The sequence below is a fragment of the Myxocyprinus asiaticus genome, chromosome 4, assembly GCF_019703515.2.
Source record: "Myxocyprinus asiaticus isolate MX2 ecotype Aquarium Trade chromosome 4, UBuf_Myxa_2, whole genome shotgun sequence".
Lineage (NCBI taxonomy): Eukaryota > Metazoa > Chordata > Actinopteri > Cypriniformes > Catostomidae > Myxocyprinus > Myxocyprinus asiaticus.
The window spans coordinates 57,067,860-57,085,169 of record NC_059347.1 but is presented as its reverse complement, the minus strand read 5'-3'; the positions used below and the strand labels follow the sequence as shown (position 1 = coordinate 57,085,169).

Sequence of the window (17,310 nt, the reverse complement as noted above, 5' to 3'; positions counted from 1 at the left end):
CTGGATATTGCTTTTCTCGTCATTATAGTGACTGTAGTCCTCTACATCTTCTATAAAATATGTAAATTCTTCATAATGTGTTGCCGTTTCAGATCAAATCGTAAAAGCAAATAAGAGTGATGCAGTTAAAAGCCTTAAATCTTTTCTTTTTGGTTTGCACAGAGTATTCTGATAAATGTTTACATGCTTCATAAAATGAATTAAAATGTGAAAAACACAATTTTGACTGTCACTTGTGTGCAAATAATAATAATACAAAAAATCTGATCTGATAATCCTGCAGTGTCATCAGTAAGAAATACTGTGTATTGCTTGCTTTTGTTCACACAGTCCCAACCCCTTCGGATACCTCAGAAGGTTACTTACCTAGTGATTCTGAAGAATCACTGTATTGTACTTTCATGGTACCTCATAGGTGAAATGATCTTTTAAAATATACCCAAACAGTTGAATCCCTCGCTACCTTTAAAGGGATAGTTCACCCAAAAATGAAAATTCTCTCATCATTTACTCACCCTCATGCTATCCCAGATGTGTATGACTTTCTTTCTTCAGCAGAACACAAACGAAGATTTTTAGAAGAATATCTCAGCTGTATAGGTCCATACAATGCAAGTGAATGGTGACTAAAACTTTGAAGCTCCAAAAAGCACTTAAAGGCAGCATAAAAGGAACACATAAGACTCCAGTGGTTAAATCCATGTCGTCAGAAGTGCTATGATAGGTGTGGGTGAGAAACTGATCAATATTTAAGTCCTTTATTACTAATAAGCTCAGTAGGTGGTGATATGCGTGAAGAAACAAATCGCCAAAAACAAAAGAAGAAAAATGTGGTGAAAGTGAAGATTTAGAGACAGAAAAAAAGGACTTAAATATTGATCTTTTTCTCACCCACACCTATCAAATCACTTCTGAAGACATGGATTTATCCACTGGAGTCTTATGGATTCAATTTATCCTGCCTTCATGTGGTTTTTGGACTTTCAAATTTCTGTCCACCATTCCCTTGCATTGTATGGTCCTACAGAGCTGAGATATTCTTAAAAATCTTTGTATTCAGCAGAAGAAAGTCATAGACAACTGGGATGGCATAAGGGTTAGTAAATGATAGAAGAATGTTCCTTTTTTGGTGAACTATCCCTTTAATAAATGGCAAGAAACAACTCTTAAACCCATTGTCATTGTGTGTTCTGCCTTTTCAATTCAGAAGGTAAAATCTTGCTTTTATATTTTATTTAATATTTTATTTCGTATTTTTGAGTCACGTTTTCTTTGGGACTTTTATTTTGAAATGGTGTTCACGCATGTCTGAAATCTGTATTTAGGAAGTGGTCACCAGGGCCGGAGTGGCAATCGGGAAGATCGGGAGAATTCCCGCTGGACTGGTCAAAAATTGGTACGGTTAGGTCCGCATGTTGATTGACAAACTTTCATCATATGTCGCACAACAATAGCCAACAGTCTGTAACATCCGGTATTTAAAGGATCAGAATTGCGTTCCGTATTATAGCGGACGCAGTCTGTATTTTATCATCTCACACACAAACAAATGAGAGTGTAGCCTGTGAGAGACGAAACTGATGTGCTTCACTTGACAGCGCGGGAAGGATCACGGAAGATCCATCGAGAACAGATAGGCTACTAATAGCTGAATGGATGAACGTGCTTCAGGTACAAGATCATCACAAGTTTAATACTGACTGCAGTCTCACAATCTCAATCAATTAATCTCTGAAATCCTCTTCTTTAGCAGTGCAGAATGATAATAGCAAAATTATTTATTTATAAATAATGGGACTTTACAACTCTCAATAGATTAAACTCAATGAAACAAACAGCACAGAGTGCCTTCAATGTTGTATAATGTGATAAAACCCTCTTAAAGAGACAGTAACCATTTTTGCCTTTGTCCTGAACATATACATTCCAAGTAAAAGAAAAGTATAAATGTATTATTTTTAGTCTTTTATTTCACTCTTATCATTGTAAAATGGCACGTTTTTGAATGGCATGTAAAAACAATCACTCAACCATAATTGTTTCACTGGATCTGTTGCTATTTTAATTATCTAAAATACAAAGCACTGACCATTTAAAGTGTGAGCCTGTACATCTTGAAAGAGTTATAATCATTTACAGTTCTATAGTGTTATTATGTGCCTAGATAGTCTTTAAAATAAACTTAGTTTACCCAAAAATTACATTTCTCTCATCATTTACTCACCCTCATGCCGTCCCAGATGTGTATGACTTTCTGTCTTCTGCTGAACACAAATGAAGCTTTTTAGAAGAATTTCTCAGTTCTGTTGGTCCTTTCAATGCAAGTGAATGGTGATCAGAACTCAGAAGGTACAAAAATCTCATAAATGCAGCATAAAAGTAATCCATACAACTCCAGTGGTTTAATCTATGTCTCCAGAAGCAATACGATAGGTGTGGGTGAGAAACAGATCAATATTTAATTTTTTCTTTTTTTACTATAAATTCTCCTCCCTGCCCAGTATGGGACGATATGCTTATGTAAACCACCAAAAACAGAAGAAGAACTCTTAAGAGAGAAGAGTGCTTATGAAAGTGAAAGTGAAGATTTATAGTAAAAAATGATCTTATTGATTACTGATCTGTTTCTCACCGCTTCTCATTTACTTGCATTGAATGGACCAACAGTTCTTCTAAACATCTTCATTCATGTTCTGCAAAAGAAAGTCATACACATCTGGGATGGCATGAGGGTGAGGAAATGATCAAATGTCCCTTTAACATTCACTTATTTTTACAAAACATACAATGATGTCTTATGACAAAGTGAAAATCTAACGCCCTTCCCGGTTTGAAAACGCCCACTGATTGGAAAAAGCCTATTTTTGTTCTGCAGAGACGTAAGTTTCGATTTTAGACCGTCTTGTTTTGAAGCAAGATGGTGGTGAACAAATGTTGCAAATCAAAGGTGTCAAACTTTACAACAGTAGTTGAAACATTTGATTAAATATATTGTGAGAGAGTAGTTTGAGTTATAATTATTTAAATGGAAATGAAATGAGTGACTTAAATAGATTAAATTGTGAACAGTGAACACTAGTATAAATAGAAGAACATTGTACCTCAAGATGCAAGAAGAATAGCCTAAATTAATTTGCATTGTTATTTTAAAGCTGCATTGATGCATCTTTTTTATTCATATTTTTATGTATTTTCAGTTTTACAAAGACAAAGGACATCAAGAATGGATACAGGACATGGGACTTTTACTGCCTTAATTTAACTGGCTGGGAAGCTCCTACTGTAGGTCAGAGTCAAGTCCAAAACAAAATATGAGTGTTGCTCAGCCAAAACAAATCAACTCTGAATGATGGCAGAAGCTCTTTTTTATACTGTAATAGTGGACATGCATTACTAAATACACCTGCAAAACTTTTACAAAACCTTTAATTGATTTATGCATGGTATCTAACAAATAATACATTTTAGGGTTAAGCAAACCTCAAAGGGTAAGCCATTAGTCTTGCATTAATTAACTTAAAGCTCTTTCATATAACAAATTAATATCACTAAAATACAGTAATGAAATTAAATTAACTTTACAAAACCATTCACCGCAATCTAAGTGTAGCTATTAGCTATCTTTCATGTGAACGAGCTCCTTCCAACTTTATAACTCAGCAAGCATCATTGAGAATTCTGAGTTTCCCACGGGTACGCATGACTTTGCTTGGTCATTCATGTGCACATAACTCGTTTATTCGTATTTAGAATATTTCAGACTGCACTTGAAAGTTCTTGTTACCTGCCTTACAGGACACATTCTCATTCTTTGGGTGCAGAATAATTGACAAACGACACCGATTCCTACGTTTCAGTCATGCACGAGTCATGTGATCTACCTCTCTCTTTGTACGCTACCTTTTACCTGAACAGCCCATTATCACCATGAATTTGCTCTTGTTAAAGTTCATGTTCTATGTTAATCATTTATACCTTATAGCATGTTTGAGGGAGACTGAGTGATCACACACACTATCACAGGCAATCATGAGACTCGTAGTCTGTCTCCTTTCTTTGCTAACTGTGCTTGGCAGCACGGAATGTGGGAATGTTTTTGTCTGGCCTACTGATGGCAGTCATTGGATTAATCTGAAAATAGTGTTGGAAACATTGATGGACAGAGGACATGGTGTAACAGTGCTGCTGCCGAATGTTTCTCTGTTAATGAAAGCCAAAGAATCTGACCGTTTCTCCTACCTGCCCTTTAATGCGTCCATGTCTTCTAAGGACCTACATGATTTCTTTGAGGAACTTCTACACTTCTCGATCTATGAGATGGATGAGTTAAACCTATTACAGATTTTAATGAAATTCTATAAGTTTGTCTCCAAACATCTGGATACGTGCCTTATATACTGCGATGGCATCCTAAAATCTCCACAGTTGATGGACAAATTGCGGCATGAAAAATTTGACGTTCTTCTGTCCGACCCGATGTGCCCGTGCAGCGATATAGTGGCTGAACAGCTGAAGATTCCCTTGGTGTACACGTTACGATTCTCCATCGCTCACACTCTAGAGCGGTTGTGTGGTCAGATACCGGCTCCACCATCATTTGTTCCTGGAGCCATGAGTAAACTCACAGACAAGATGAGCTTTACAGAGCGAATCCTCAACATGCTCTTCTACATTTCTCAAGATGCCTTGGCCATTAGTCTGTGGAAAAAATATGACAACTACTACACTGATTATTTAGGTGAGTTAAAGGCATGTTCTTGGTTCAAGTTAAAGGTTAAGTGTGTTATTTCTGCATCACTAGCACCACCCAAAATAATGAGGTTTGCAAAACAGTTTTCCCCAAACACTTTGTCCATCTTCCATTGGTCGACCAAACAGGTATTCCTATGTCATTAAGCCAATGTTGTGGAGTAAAGCCCGGTTAGCATATGAAAACGAACTGCCATGTTGTAAGTGCCAATGAACCACAGCATTTACATTGTTTGGACAAATCAAACTACAGTACGAATGGCTCACTTACAGTATTTACAATCAAATTAGAATTAGTGGAGGTATTTTTACATTGAAAAATACACACTTGACCTTTAAGCTTTATCAACAGCATTTGTTGCATAATGTCAATTACCACAGACAATAATTTTGACTCGTCTCTCAGTGTTTTAAAACGGGCAAAAATTGAGGTTACATGTACACACTTACATTGGAAGTAAAAAGGGCGATATGCATGTGTGATAGAATTCTAATTCTCTGTGCAAAGTTATCTTGAACATTTCAAGTCCTGTCATGACTATGGAAAGCCAGTCAACATTGCCACTATCACATAACACATGCAAGGGATTGTTTGCATAAAGAAAAATCCACTTTAGAAATTCTAATGGTTTCAACTACAAATACCTTTACAACCTATCAGCTGATAACTATTAAAACCAATATCAAATGGTTTGTTGTAGTGTGTTTTGGTCCATATTCAGTTAAGATATAATGGTTAGTGTTGGTTTGCATTACAGATATGTATTTCTAATTTTATCCACTAGGCATAACATATCACCAATAAAAGCCATTACCAGTAGAGACCCACAGGGACCATTAAAGTTTCCATTAAAACCAATACTATTCCCATTATAACCATTAGAATTTCTGCGAGGGTTTCTATTGTTTTGTTTTCAGCAAGAGAATAAAACGATGATTTAGCCACTTTAAAGCATAAATAGTACACATTTTAAAGGAAGAATCATGTGAGTGCTTCACATTTATGCTTTCAAACCTCCAAAATACGTAGCCCTTTTTACTTTCTTAGTGCTTTACTGTAACCATAATTAAAAACCAAAACAAACTGATAAACAAATGTCTAGACCCCATAACACTGTCAAGCACTCCTAATTCCAGGACGACCAACATCCTTTTGTGAGATGATGGGTAAAGCTGATATCTGGCTAATCCGAACCTACTGGGATTTTGAGTTTCCTCGGCCATTCTTGCCCAACTTCAAATTCGTTGGAGGGCTTCACTGCACACCTGCCAAGCCTCTACCCAAGGTACATCTGTCTTTTCAATATCCAATACCATTTGCTGTTGATAACAACTCCAGAGATACAGTATGTATATGTTATGTTTTTATAGCAGATATACTTGGTCAAAGAAGAGGCTCATGAACAAACTTTATAAAAAAAAAAAAACTTTATTAAAGTCACATCTGTATTGGAGAAAACAGAACTTTGTTTTAGCACCACTGGTGAACATTTCACCTGGAAACCAGTGAATTGTACCTGAGGTAACATATTTCAGGTTTTGCAGAAATATAGAGTCATGTTTTTCACATGAAATCATGTCATTTTGTGTGTGTAGGACATGGAGGAGTTTGTGCAGAGCTCTGGTGATGATGGAATAGTGGTGTTTACTTTGGGGTCCATGGTAAAGAACATGACCAAAGAGAGGAGCAATACGATTGCCTCTGCTCTGGCACAGATTCGACAGAAGGTTACTTACCATTTTTACATCTTTCTGTTATTTCCTAATATTACAAACAAATTAACACTGCTTCTAGATGTTTTAATTGATATGGGTGCAAAGTAGAACCCTCAAGTCATGTGAGATTCACAGATCTTCTTGATTAATTTAGTCTTGCAACAATTCAATGTGAATTTTAGATTGTAATTCTCTATAATCTCTTTGTGTCTATGCTAATATATTCCCCAAGGTTGAGACTAAAGCTCTGTAGATGAGTCATTGTTTGTTTTGTTTTTTGCAGGTCTTATGGAGATACTCTGGAGAGAAGCCAGATACTCTTGGTGGAAACACCAAAATCTATGACTGGATCCCTCAGAATGATTTATTGGGTTTGTGTTACAATTTGTGGGAGTATGTTATTATTATTTTTTAAATAATCATGTTATAACCTAATCTGACTAATTCAATGTAAAGTCAATGTAAAATGTCGTTCGTAACCCATTCTTCTTAAGTAATCTGATATATTTCCTGGTAAGACAGGATATTCAATGAGAAAAAAATTAATGGGGGACTTGATTTTATCCATTGGGAATTGATTGGATTGTGAAAAGTGGGTGTTACTACCAGAATGGAGTCATGTGGTTGCAGGGGAGGGGTTACAAAATTAAGAGTGATTCTTGATGACTGCCAAAAAAGGAAAGTCATTTCAGGGGCAGAGCAAGTTGTTATATTTTTAAGAAAGATTGCAAGAGCTGTTGATTTAATGTGTTAATTTAGTGCAATTAATTATATATAAAAATAATTTGTTAAAAAAGGAACGCAATTAATCATGCTCCCAGACCGTATGTAATTTTTGTTATAAAAGTACTTATTTTCCTACCATTGAAGCTATACAAGCTTGAAGTACATATAACTTTGTGTTTTACATTTATTCATTTCGCAGACGCTTTTCCAAAACGACTTACAAAAGAGGAAAACATAAGCGAATCATCTTAAGGAGACAGTGGTACGAAAAGTGCCATATTACAAAGTTTCACAAGCATCAGAATAGTATTCAAAAAAGAATAAAGTGCAACAAGAAATTATTTAATTTTTTTTAGTGACTGATTAAGTGCTCATGGAAAAGATGTGTTTTTAGCCGTTTTTTGAAGACAGAAAGTGAGTCAGCTTCACGGATGGAGTTGGGAAGGTCATTCCACCAACGTGGTATGATGAAGCCGAAAGTCCGGGAAAGTGTTTTGGTGCCTCTTTGTGTTGGTACAACAAGGCGACATTCCTTAGCCGACCGCAGGCTTCTAGTGGGCGCGTAGCTCTGCAGAAATGATTTTAGGTATGCTGGAGCAGACCCAGTGACTGTTCTGTATGCCAGCATCAGAGCCTTGAATTTGATGCGTGCATCAACCGGCAGCCAGTGAAGAGTGAAGGAGTGGTGTAACATGCACTCTCTTTGGTTCATTAAAGACCAGACGTGCTGCTGCATTCTGGATTATTTGGAGGGGTCTAATTGCACATGCAGGGAGGCCTGCAATGAGAGCGTTACAGTAGTCCAGTCTAGTTATGACAAGTAACTGAACAAGAAGTTGTGTGGCATGTTCAGAGAGGAAGGGTCTTATCTTCCTGAAATTGTAGAGTGTAAATCTACATGATCTTGCGGTCTTTGAGATGTGGTCTGTGAAATTTAGTCTGTTGTCGATGGTTACCCCTAGATTTCTGACCGTTTTGGAAGACGTTACTGTAGTTGCACCCAGCTGCATGGCGATGTTGTGTTCAACAGCAGGGTTGGCTGGAAAGACAAGGAGTTCAGTCTTTGCTGGGTTAAGTTGCAGGTGGTGTTCCTTCATCCAGGCTGAGATGTCTGCCAGGCAGGCAGAGATTCGAGCAGTCACTGTAGTGTCGTTGGGCTGGAAAGACAAGTAGATTTGCGTGTCATCAGCGTAGCAGTGGTAAGAGAATCCATGTGCCTGAATGATGGGTCCCAGTGATGTTGTGTATATAGAGAAGTGGCCCAAGCACTGAACCCTGAGGTACACCAGTAAGTAGCTGATGTGGCTTGGACCCCTCACCCCTCCAGGCTACTATGAAGGACCTACCTGAGAGATAGGAGTTAAACTAGTAAAGCACAGTTCCTGTGATGCCCAGTGAGGAGAGGGTAGAGAGTAAGTTCTGATGGTTGACTGTGTCAAAGGCTGCAGAAAGGTCCAGCAGAATCAGGACAGATGATCTGGATTCAGCTTTTGCCCGACTCAGTGACAGACAGCAGGGCAGTCTCGGTGGAATGTCCACTTTTGAAGCCTGACTGATTGTCATCCAGCAGCTTGTTCTGTGAGAGATAGGCAGAAATTTGATTGAAAACTTCCCTTTCAAGTGTTTTTGCCATGAATGGGATGAGAGAGACTGGTCTGTAGTGTTCTATTTGTGTGGGATTAAGTGCGGGTTTCTTCAGCAGCGGGGTTACTCGAGCCTGCTTAAATGTAGTGGGGAAAGTACCTGTAAGTAGAGATGTGTTAATTATGTGTGTGAGTGCAGATAGGATGGACAGAGAGATGGCCTGGAGAAGGTGAGAAGGAATGGGGTCAAGGGAACAGGTGGTGGGGTGGTTGGAGAGGAGGAGTTTAGAGACCTCAGTGTCAGTCAGAGGAGAGAACATAGAGACAGAAGAGTTGCATATAGGAGATAGGTGTTTGACAGTGTGTGGTGCTGAGAATGTATTGCTGATGGTTGTAACCTTATTAGTAAAAAATGTGGCGAAGACATCTGCTGTCAGTGATGTGTCAGGCGGTGGAGGGGGAGGACAGAGAAGTGTGTTGAATAGTGTTTTAATGAGCCACGTCAGCAGGGGGCAGTCAGCTTGCCTCAACAAACCTCAAAAGCAGTGCAGGAATGAGAGCCGGTCACACAGAATGCGTTCTTGACAACTAGATGAAGCACAACAGAATGCAGGGATCTCTAGATGCGATTTTCAAAGTTTCCTGAAAACATGGCGTTTAAGATGCTGAAAACCAGTGAGATGCTCCAAAATTGTCCGTCTGGCACATACGTAAAAAACTAAATATTCAAAATAGCACAGTGGAACACAAGATCGAATCCTGTGAGAACAGGACCAATTGACCAACTCAATTGGAAAAATGGATTGCTGTCGACTTGTTAATTCAATTATATGGGGTTAAAAAAAAAACAATATATTGACTTCTGAAGTCACTTTTTGTATTGTGCAATTAGTGCTTTACTAGTCTGCCACAATAATGCAACATATTTTAATCTTTTTTTTATAATATTTTTAATTATTTTCATTATGTTTCATTTATATTGCATGTTCATGACCTTAGCAAATATTGATTAAATGTGATTAATTACGATTAATTAGATCAATTAATAGGCATACCATTAAAAAAAATGTCTTCATGATGCTTTTCATGTACCCAAATTTAAGAATCCTCTCTGTTTATCCATGTTTGTTTCCTGATTCAGGTCACCCCAAAACCAGAGCATTCATCACTCATGGGGGCACTAATGGCATATTTGAGGCCATATATCATGGTGTTCCAATGGTCGGGATCCCCTTGTTTGGTGATCAGCCTGATAACTTGGCCCATATGAAGGTCAAGGGGGCTGCTGTTATCATGGACGGCATTAAAAACATGCAGACTCAAGACCTGGTGGATGGACTCAACGCTGTCATTAACGACCCCTCGTGAGTCACTCATGTTATTTAATTGTCAGTGGTTTCATTGCACAGCAAGACTGGAAGTTCACAAATTATACACAGACATATTGCAATACTTGTCTTACTCCGTTTATGTAATTTCTTTCCAGGTATAAAGAGAATGCCATGCGTTTGTCCAGGATTCATCATGACAGACCAATGAAGCCTTTAGATGAAGCAGTGTTCTGGATAGAGTTTGTCATGCGTAATAAAGGTGCCAAACACCTGCGTGTGGCGGCCCACAACCTTACCTGGTACCAGTACCACTGTCTGGATGTGTTCGCTTTTCTTATCACTATAGTGATTGTAGTCCTCTACATCTTCTATAAAATTGGTAAATTCTTCATAATGCGTTGCTGTTTCCGATCAGAGAGTAAAAGCAAAAAAGAGTGATGCAGGTAAAGGCCTTCGTTTTTAGTATTCTTCGCATTGAACTTTCTGTCTGATAAATATTTGTACATGTAATTTCAAATTGTATTAAAATACGAAAACAAACACAATTTTGCCTTTCTCTTTTTTTTTTCAACTTTAAAAAAAAACTAGATCTGACAACCATGCTTGCATTTGTTCACACAGTATCAAGCCCTTCAAATACCTCAGAAGAATACTTACAAAGAGATTATTCCGATTTTTTTTATTGAACTTTCACTGTTTTTCGGAGGTGGAATGATCTTCACAAATCTACCCCATACAGTCCCTCACTACCTTTAAGAAACAGCTAAAAACATAATACAACTGTTAATGCAACTCTTAAAAAAACTACTTTGTCACTGTTATTTCACTGTGTGCTGCCTATTCTATTTAAAAGGTAAAATCCTATTTTATATTGTATTTTATTTAGTATTTTTGAATGATGGTTATTCTGAGACTTTTATTTTGAAACTGCGATTTCATGAGTGTGAAGCGAGAAACTGAGTGAACAGATGTCGCACATCAAACGAGTCGAACTTTATAACAGTTTGTGTTTGAAATATTTGTGTAGTTCCAACATTTCGATTTGAGTTATATTGTGATTATTTAATGGAAATAAGTTACACAGTTATTTAATTTAGTGAGAATTGTACTGTAACTAGGTGTGCTAGGCAAATGTAACTTATGTATCTTTTTTTATTCACATTTGTGTTAAATTATATATTTTTTAAAATCTTTGTATTTTTAGTTTTACAAAGGACAAAGCATGCCAAAAAACATTACGCCTTGGGACTTTTACTGCCATCCAGTTAACATGGGAGGCAGTGGTTGTTAGCTCTGTTGTTTTTCATGACTGAATACACTTTCACTTCTACACAACCTATATGATTTATTTATGCATGGTATAAAATAATTATTTTTTAGCAAACCACAAAGGGTGGGTCATTAGCTTTACATAAGTTGACTAGAAGCTCTTTAGTTTATCAAATTAATATTACTAAAATAGCTTTCCACAACGATTCTCTACCATGCAGACATGCCCTTTCCAATTTCTCAACTTACAGTGGCTACTTGGGTATCATTGAGAATTCTGGTTTCCCACGGGTACATACGATGTTGTTTGGTCATTCATGTGGATGTAACTGGTATCAGACTACATTTGAAGGCTGTATCTAAAGTGTAAATTAATTGACAAACAACACCAACTCAAATTTCAGTCACGTACGAACCTGTGCTACCTTTCTTTTTGTACTCTACCTTTTACCTGAACAGCCCATTGTCTTATCAGCACGATGACTGTGCACAACTGCATTTATTATAACCTCATATTCTAGGTTAATAAGTATACTTGACATTATATGATTGAGGGAGACTTGAGTGATCACACACTTTATCACAGGTAATCATGAGGCTTGTAGTCTGTCTGCTTTCTCTGCTAACTGTGCTCAGCAGTGTAGACTGTGGAAATGTTTTAGTCTGGCCTGCTGATGGCAGTCATTGGATAAATCTGAAAATAGTGTTGGAAACATTGATGGACAGAGGACACGGTGTAACCGTTCTGCTGCCAGACACTTCTATGTTCATGAAAGCCAAAGAATCGGACCGCTTCTCTTACCTGCCCTTTAATATGTCCATGTCTTCTAAGGACATACGTGATTTCCTTGAGGAACTTCTACACTTCTCGATCTATGAAATGGATGAGTTAAACCTACTACAGATTTCAATGAAATTCTACGCACTTGTCTCCAAAAATGTGGATTTGGGTCTTTCATACTGCAATGGGATTCTCACATCTCCAGGGTTGGTGGACAAACTGCGGCATGAAAAATTTGACGTAATTCTGACTGACCCGATCTACCCATGCAGCGAAATAGTGGCCGAAAAGCTGAACATTCCCTTGGTGTACACGTTACGATTCTCCATCGCTAATTCTGTAGAGCGGATGTGTGGTCAGATACCGGCTCCACCATCATTTGTTCCTGGAACCATGAGTAAACTCACAGACAAGATGAGCTTTACAGAGCGGATCTTTAACATGCTCTTCTACATTTCTCAAGATGCTTTAGCCAGTTTTGTGTGGAGAAAATTTGACAACTACTACACTGAGTATTTAGGTGAGCTAAAGAAATGTTCCCAGTTCAATGCAAGTCAAAAGTTAACTTGAAATGTGTAACTTTGCGCCAGTGGCATTGCTAAACTGAATTGGAAAAAAAATGATCTCCTGCCTTTGAGCGAGAATCGAACCGGCGTCAGACGGCATGGGAGTTGGGCACGCTAACGAGGAGGCTAAAGGCTACAGCCTCTAGTGTCAGTCGCTAGTGCTCCTCTTAAGGCCAGGGGAGTGAGGTTTACATATACCTCACAGCTATCACACATAAGCTGGCTCCCGTTACACAAAAACTACCCCCATTGGTCGAATAAACAACTATTCCCAACCTAAACTCATGCCACTGAGGCAAAGTTGCAGTGTCAAACACAGTCGGGATACCCAAACAAACTGCAGTATTAAAAGTAGCACTCGGCATGTTTACATGCACTTTAAAAGTTTGAATTCACTCAAACTAAAACAATAATTTGTCTTTTAAAAATGTCATGCACACGCTCCGATTTTTGTAACATCAGACTAACAGACTTAGATAACGAGATTGGAGCTCTGCTTCGTCTAGCATTTATACACGTTAATCGGACCACAACTGGTCACCGTTGTGTGCATGCATGCTCCAAAAGACAGAGATGACATGCAACATGTTTTTAACCTGGTGTATTTGTTATACTACCTTCAAATATTCAAATATAAAATTAGCCTACGCATTGTGTCATGTATACTTGAACAGAGAGATGAAGACTTTAGCTCAACTTCGAGAAAACCCGTTGCAACTTGATTATAACTGCGCATGTAAATCTGCTGACAGAACTGGTGTTTAACTTGCAAAGGGCTCACTTTTAGGGGGTATTTACACTTGGTAGGGGGTATTCATACACTTTTGCTGATCGGATTGCTATACGATTATAAAAAAAAGACTTAAGTGTAAATACCCTCCAAGACGGATTCAAGATGGATATAAATCCTTTCACCTCAGGAGGTGGTTTGAGATGCATTCCAGACAAAACTCGATTTAGAGTAAATGCATCTGGCTGTTTAAGCCACCTATGTAATGTTTACTCTCCCACGATAGTACAATTGCAAAAATTTCGTTTAGACAATTTTAAAACTCACAAATATGAGCTTCACATTTCTGTTTTTAAACCCCTGAAGTGCGTGGCCCTTTTTATTTTGTTTATGCCTTAATGTAACCCTTATTTGTTTTTATTTGTTTTATTAAAATAAGGGATTAATTCCCAAACCCCATAACACTGTCAAGCACTCCTCATTCTAGGACGTCCCACTTCTTTTTGTGAGATGATGGGTAAAGCTGATATCTGGTTAATCAGAACTTACTGGGACTTCGAGTTTCCACGGCCATTCCTACCCAACTTCAAATATGTTGGAGGGCTTCACTGCACCCCTGCCCAGCTGTTACCCAAGGTGCATCTGTCCTTTCAATATCCTATCCCATTTGCTGTTAATAACACCAGAGATATGTATTTCATAAGACCTACTAATGGCTTGAATAGTAAGAGAATTGGAGAAAACAGAACTTGCTTTTACAGTAGCTCCACTATTGGACATTTCACCTTAAAACTTAAGTGATTTTTTTCCTGCACCAACATATTTCAGGTTTTGCAGAAATGTATATAGAATCATGTTCTTTTTTTTTTTTTTTTTTTTTTTACATGAAAGCATGTTGTTCTTTTGTGTGTGTAGGATATGGAGGAGTTTGTGCAGAGCTCTGGGGATGATGGGATAGTTGTGTTCACTCTGGGGTCTATGGTGAAGAACATGACCAAAGAGAGGAGCAATACGATCGCCTCTGCATTAGCGCAGATACCTCAGAAGGTTACTTACCATTTTTACATTATGTTTTCTATTCTTTCCATATTTTACAAACAAATGAACATTCACTCAAAGTCAGGTAGTAATTCTTTATAATCAGGTCTTATAATTGCAGGTCTTTTGGAGATACTCTGGAGAGAAGCCAGATACTCTTGGTGCAAACACCAAACTCTTTAACTGGGTCCCTCAGAATGATTTACTGGGTTTGTGTTACAGTTTAGATTTATATTAACATTGAATAACCAAACTCTGTCTCCATTTAATAACTTGTGAGAGTAGATTCATTTTTGTTGTAACATGAAATTGAATTAGTCAGATTTAGATTATACAATGTTTAAGCCAATGTGAAATTTCATTCACAACCCATTTTACTTGTGTGATCTGATGTATTTCATGGTGAGACAGAATATTCAATGAGAAAAAAATGAAGAGCAGGACTTGATTTTCCATTGGGAATTGATTGGATTGTGAAAAATGGATGTTACTTAACAGAATGGAGTCATGTGGCTTGGAATAACATATACTAATGAATCATGCTCAATGAGAAAAGAAACACGCATTATGAAGATAAAAAGGGTCAAGTTTGAGTTCATGTTGACTTTAAGATGTATAAGTCTTGATGAAGGTTTTTCCTACTCAAGCAGATGAATCCTCTCTGTTTATCCATGTTTGTTTCCTGATTCAGGTCACCCCAAAACCAGAGCGTTCATCACTCACGGGGGCTCTAATGGCATATTTGAGGCCATATATCATGGTGTTCCAATGGTCGGGATCCCCTTGTTTGGTGATCAGCCTGATAACTTGGCCCATATGAAGGCTAAGGGGGCTGCTGTTGTCATGGATGGCATTAAAAACATGCAGACTCAAGACCTGGTGGACGGACTCAACGCTGTCATTAACGACCCCTCGTGAGTCACTCATGTTATTTGATTGGCAGTGGTTTCATTGCACAGCAAGACTGGGGACAGACAGATGGCACTACATAGGAAGGATGCAAAGTATACACAGACATATTACAACATTTGCTTGACTCTGTCTTATGTTTATTCTATAGGTATAAAGAGAATGCCATGCGTTTGTCCAGGATTCATCATGACAGACCAATGAAGCCTTTAGATGAAGCAGTGTTCTGGATAGAGTTTGTCATGCGTAATAAAGGTGCTAAACACCTGCGTGTGGAAGCCCACAACCTTACCTGGTACCAGTACCACTGTCTGGATGTGTTCGCTTTTCTCATCACTATAGTGACTGTAGTCCTCTACATCTCCTTTAAAATGTGTAAATCCTTCATAAAGCGTTACTGTTTTAGATCAAATCGTAAAAGTAAAAAAGAGTGATTAGACTTTTTTGCACTAAACATTCTGTCTCTCCACCCTAGTGGCATAGGTTTCATTTAAACAAAATCACCCTTGCAAAAACCAGGAGTTTATATATATAAAGATGAGTTTAAATTGCCTTTGGTGGTGTGCTTCCCAGCTGTCTTAGTTCCTCTCAGGTATCTTTCCTAAACATCTTAGGAGGTTGTTTCCCTTTCCATTGTTGCCTTTGGCTAACTTGCTTAAAGTAGTAAGGAGCTACTTTTGTAAAGCAGCTTTTGATCTGTATTGTGAAAAGCACTATGCAAATAAACTTGAATCAAATTAATACATACTTTGCATGCTTCGTTGAAAAGAGTAAGATTTTAACATACAGAATATCTAGTTGGTTTGTTTGTTTTTTTACTTTGAAAATCCACATATCATCTTGGCTAGATTTTATTATTCTGCTGCGCCTAGCGTTCATTGCAAAACATTGCAAAAGGACTTTTACTTTGAAGAGTTTAAACCGTGGAGTTTTATGTGTGTGTGTGTGTGTGTTTTACTTCATGCATTTTGAATGACCGCCATCATGCTTGCGATCTCTTTCCATGATCCTGTCTATTTTCCTTATATGATCGGTTAAATCCGAGATGATTCAACATATTTGGTGATCGAGAGATTGTCTGCATGGTTGGTGATCTCAAATTTAAGTGTAGCTTGCTAGTATTGCTATATTTGTAGCATGCAACTGTTAGCGTGGGTAGGCAAATTCATGATTACTCTTTTTTATTATTATTATTATTCTTGTTTGAAAAAAGTATTGTTAAAGTTATATCAGTTCGTATGATTTTTTTTTTTTTTTTTTTAATAAGTCTGGTTAAAATGTATTTCTGTTGTATATAAAGGCGTTGAGGGCTTCTGAAACGTTTCTAGTTTCATAATAAGAGCATGTGGTCAATGATGACGCCATAGAGTTACGCATTCTGATGCAACTGATGTGCGCAGCTGCGTGAAACTGAGACCACAACTATGCTAATAATGCCTTCTACTCTTTAAGAAAAATTCATGCAGCAGTATGCAGTGTACAATAAAATGTTTCCATCAGTAGAATGCTACATTGTTGTCATTGTGACCTCATTACGTTGCATATTTAATTCAGTTAGTTGAATTTTAATCAATATTTTGCGTAAAATGTATTATTTACTTTTGGCAGATCAAATAACGAGTATGGGGAAATTAAAAAAACTAAAAAAAAAGTTCATTTGTCACTGAAAATGGAAGGTCAAGTTGAGTACCTTGTAGGATATACGTTTCCACATAATTCAGCTATACACCGATCAGCAACAACATTAAAACCACCTGCCTAATATTGTGCAGATCTTCGAACTGACTTTGTCAGTCTGGCCATTCTCTGTTGACCTCTCTCATCAACAATGAGGTTTCTGTCCACAGAGCTGCCGCTCACTGGATGTTTTTTGTTTTGTGCACCATTCGGAGTAAATTCTAGAGACTGTTGT

At 37.7% G+C, this 17,310-nt stretch overlaps 2 protein-coding genes across 3 annotated transcripts; both read left to right on the top strand.

Moving 5' to 3' along the window:
• Positions 1-1,317: 1,317 nt before the first annotated feature.
• Positions 1,318-10,650, top strand: LOC127437742 (UDP-glucuronosyltransferase 2A2-like). 2 transcript variants are annotated; one of them, XM_051692886.1, is made up of 7 exons: positions 1,318-1,396; positions 3,198-4,738; positions 5,887-6,035; positions 6,346-6,477; positions 6,749-6,836; positions 9,916-10,138; positions 10,261-10,650. In XM_051692886.1, the coding sequence occupies exons 2-7, from the start codon at positions 4,030-4,032 to the stop codon at positions 10,541-10,543; spliced, it is 1,584 nt and encodes a 527-aa protein (XP_051548846.1). In that variant the 5' UTR covers positions 1,318-1,396; positions 3,198-4,029; the 3' UTR covers positions 10,544-10,650. The 2 variants fall into 2 exon arrangements, with proteins under 2 accessions (XP_051548846.1, XP_051548838.1); XM_051692878.1 differs by having other exon boundaries at positions 1,326-1,671.
• Positions 10,651-11,061: 411 nt separating this feature from the next.
• Positions 11,062-16,897, top strand: LOC127437753 (UDP-glucuronosyltransferase 2C1-like). The gene is made up of 6 exons (XM_051692897.1): positions 11,062-12,675; positions 13,939-14,087; positions 14,367-14,498; positions 14,611-14,698; positions 15,181-15,403; positions 15,550-16,897. The coding sequence occupies exons 1-6, from the start codon at positions 11,967-11,969 to the stop codon at positions 15,830-15,832; spliced, it is 1,584 nt and encodes a 527-aa protein (XP_051548857.1). The 5' UTR covers positions 11,062-11,966; the 3' UTR covers positions 15,833-16,897.
• The last annotated feature ends 413 nt before the right edge of the window (positions 16,898-17,310 follow it).

What these genes read in the sequence shown, in the direction of transcription:
- LOC127437742 (XM_051692886.1), top strand. Translation starts at nt 4,030, where the DNA reads ATGAGACTCGTAGTCTGTCTCCTTTCTTTGCTAACTGTGCTTGGCAGC. An exon ending in CTGCCAAGCCTCTACCCAAG is followed by an intron (nt 6,036 to 6,345) that starts GTACATCTGTCT and finishes TTGTGTGTGTAG; the next exon opens with GACATGGAGGAGTTTGTGCA. An exon ending in TGGCACAGATTCGACAGAAG is followed by an intron (nt 6,478 to 6,748) that starts GTTACTTACCAT and finishes TGTTTTTTGCAG; the next exon opens with GTCTTATGGAGATACTCTGG.
- LOC127437753 (XM_051692897.1), top strand. Translation starts at nt 11,967, where the DNA reads ATGAGGCTTGTAGTCTGTCTGCTTTCTCTGCTAACTGTGCTCAGCAGT. An exon ending in CTGCCCAGCTGTTACCCAAG is followed by an intron (nt 14,088 to 14,366) that starts GTGCATCTGTCC and finishes TTGTGTGTGTAG; the next exon opens with GATATGGAGGAGTTTGTGCA. An exon ending in TAGCGCAGATACCTCAGAAG is followed by an intron (nt 14,499 to 14,610) that starts GTTACTTACCAT and finishes TTATAATTGCAG; the next exon opens with GTCTTTTGGAGATACTCTGG.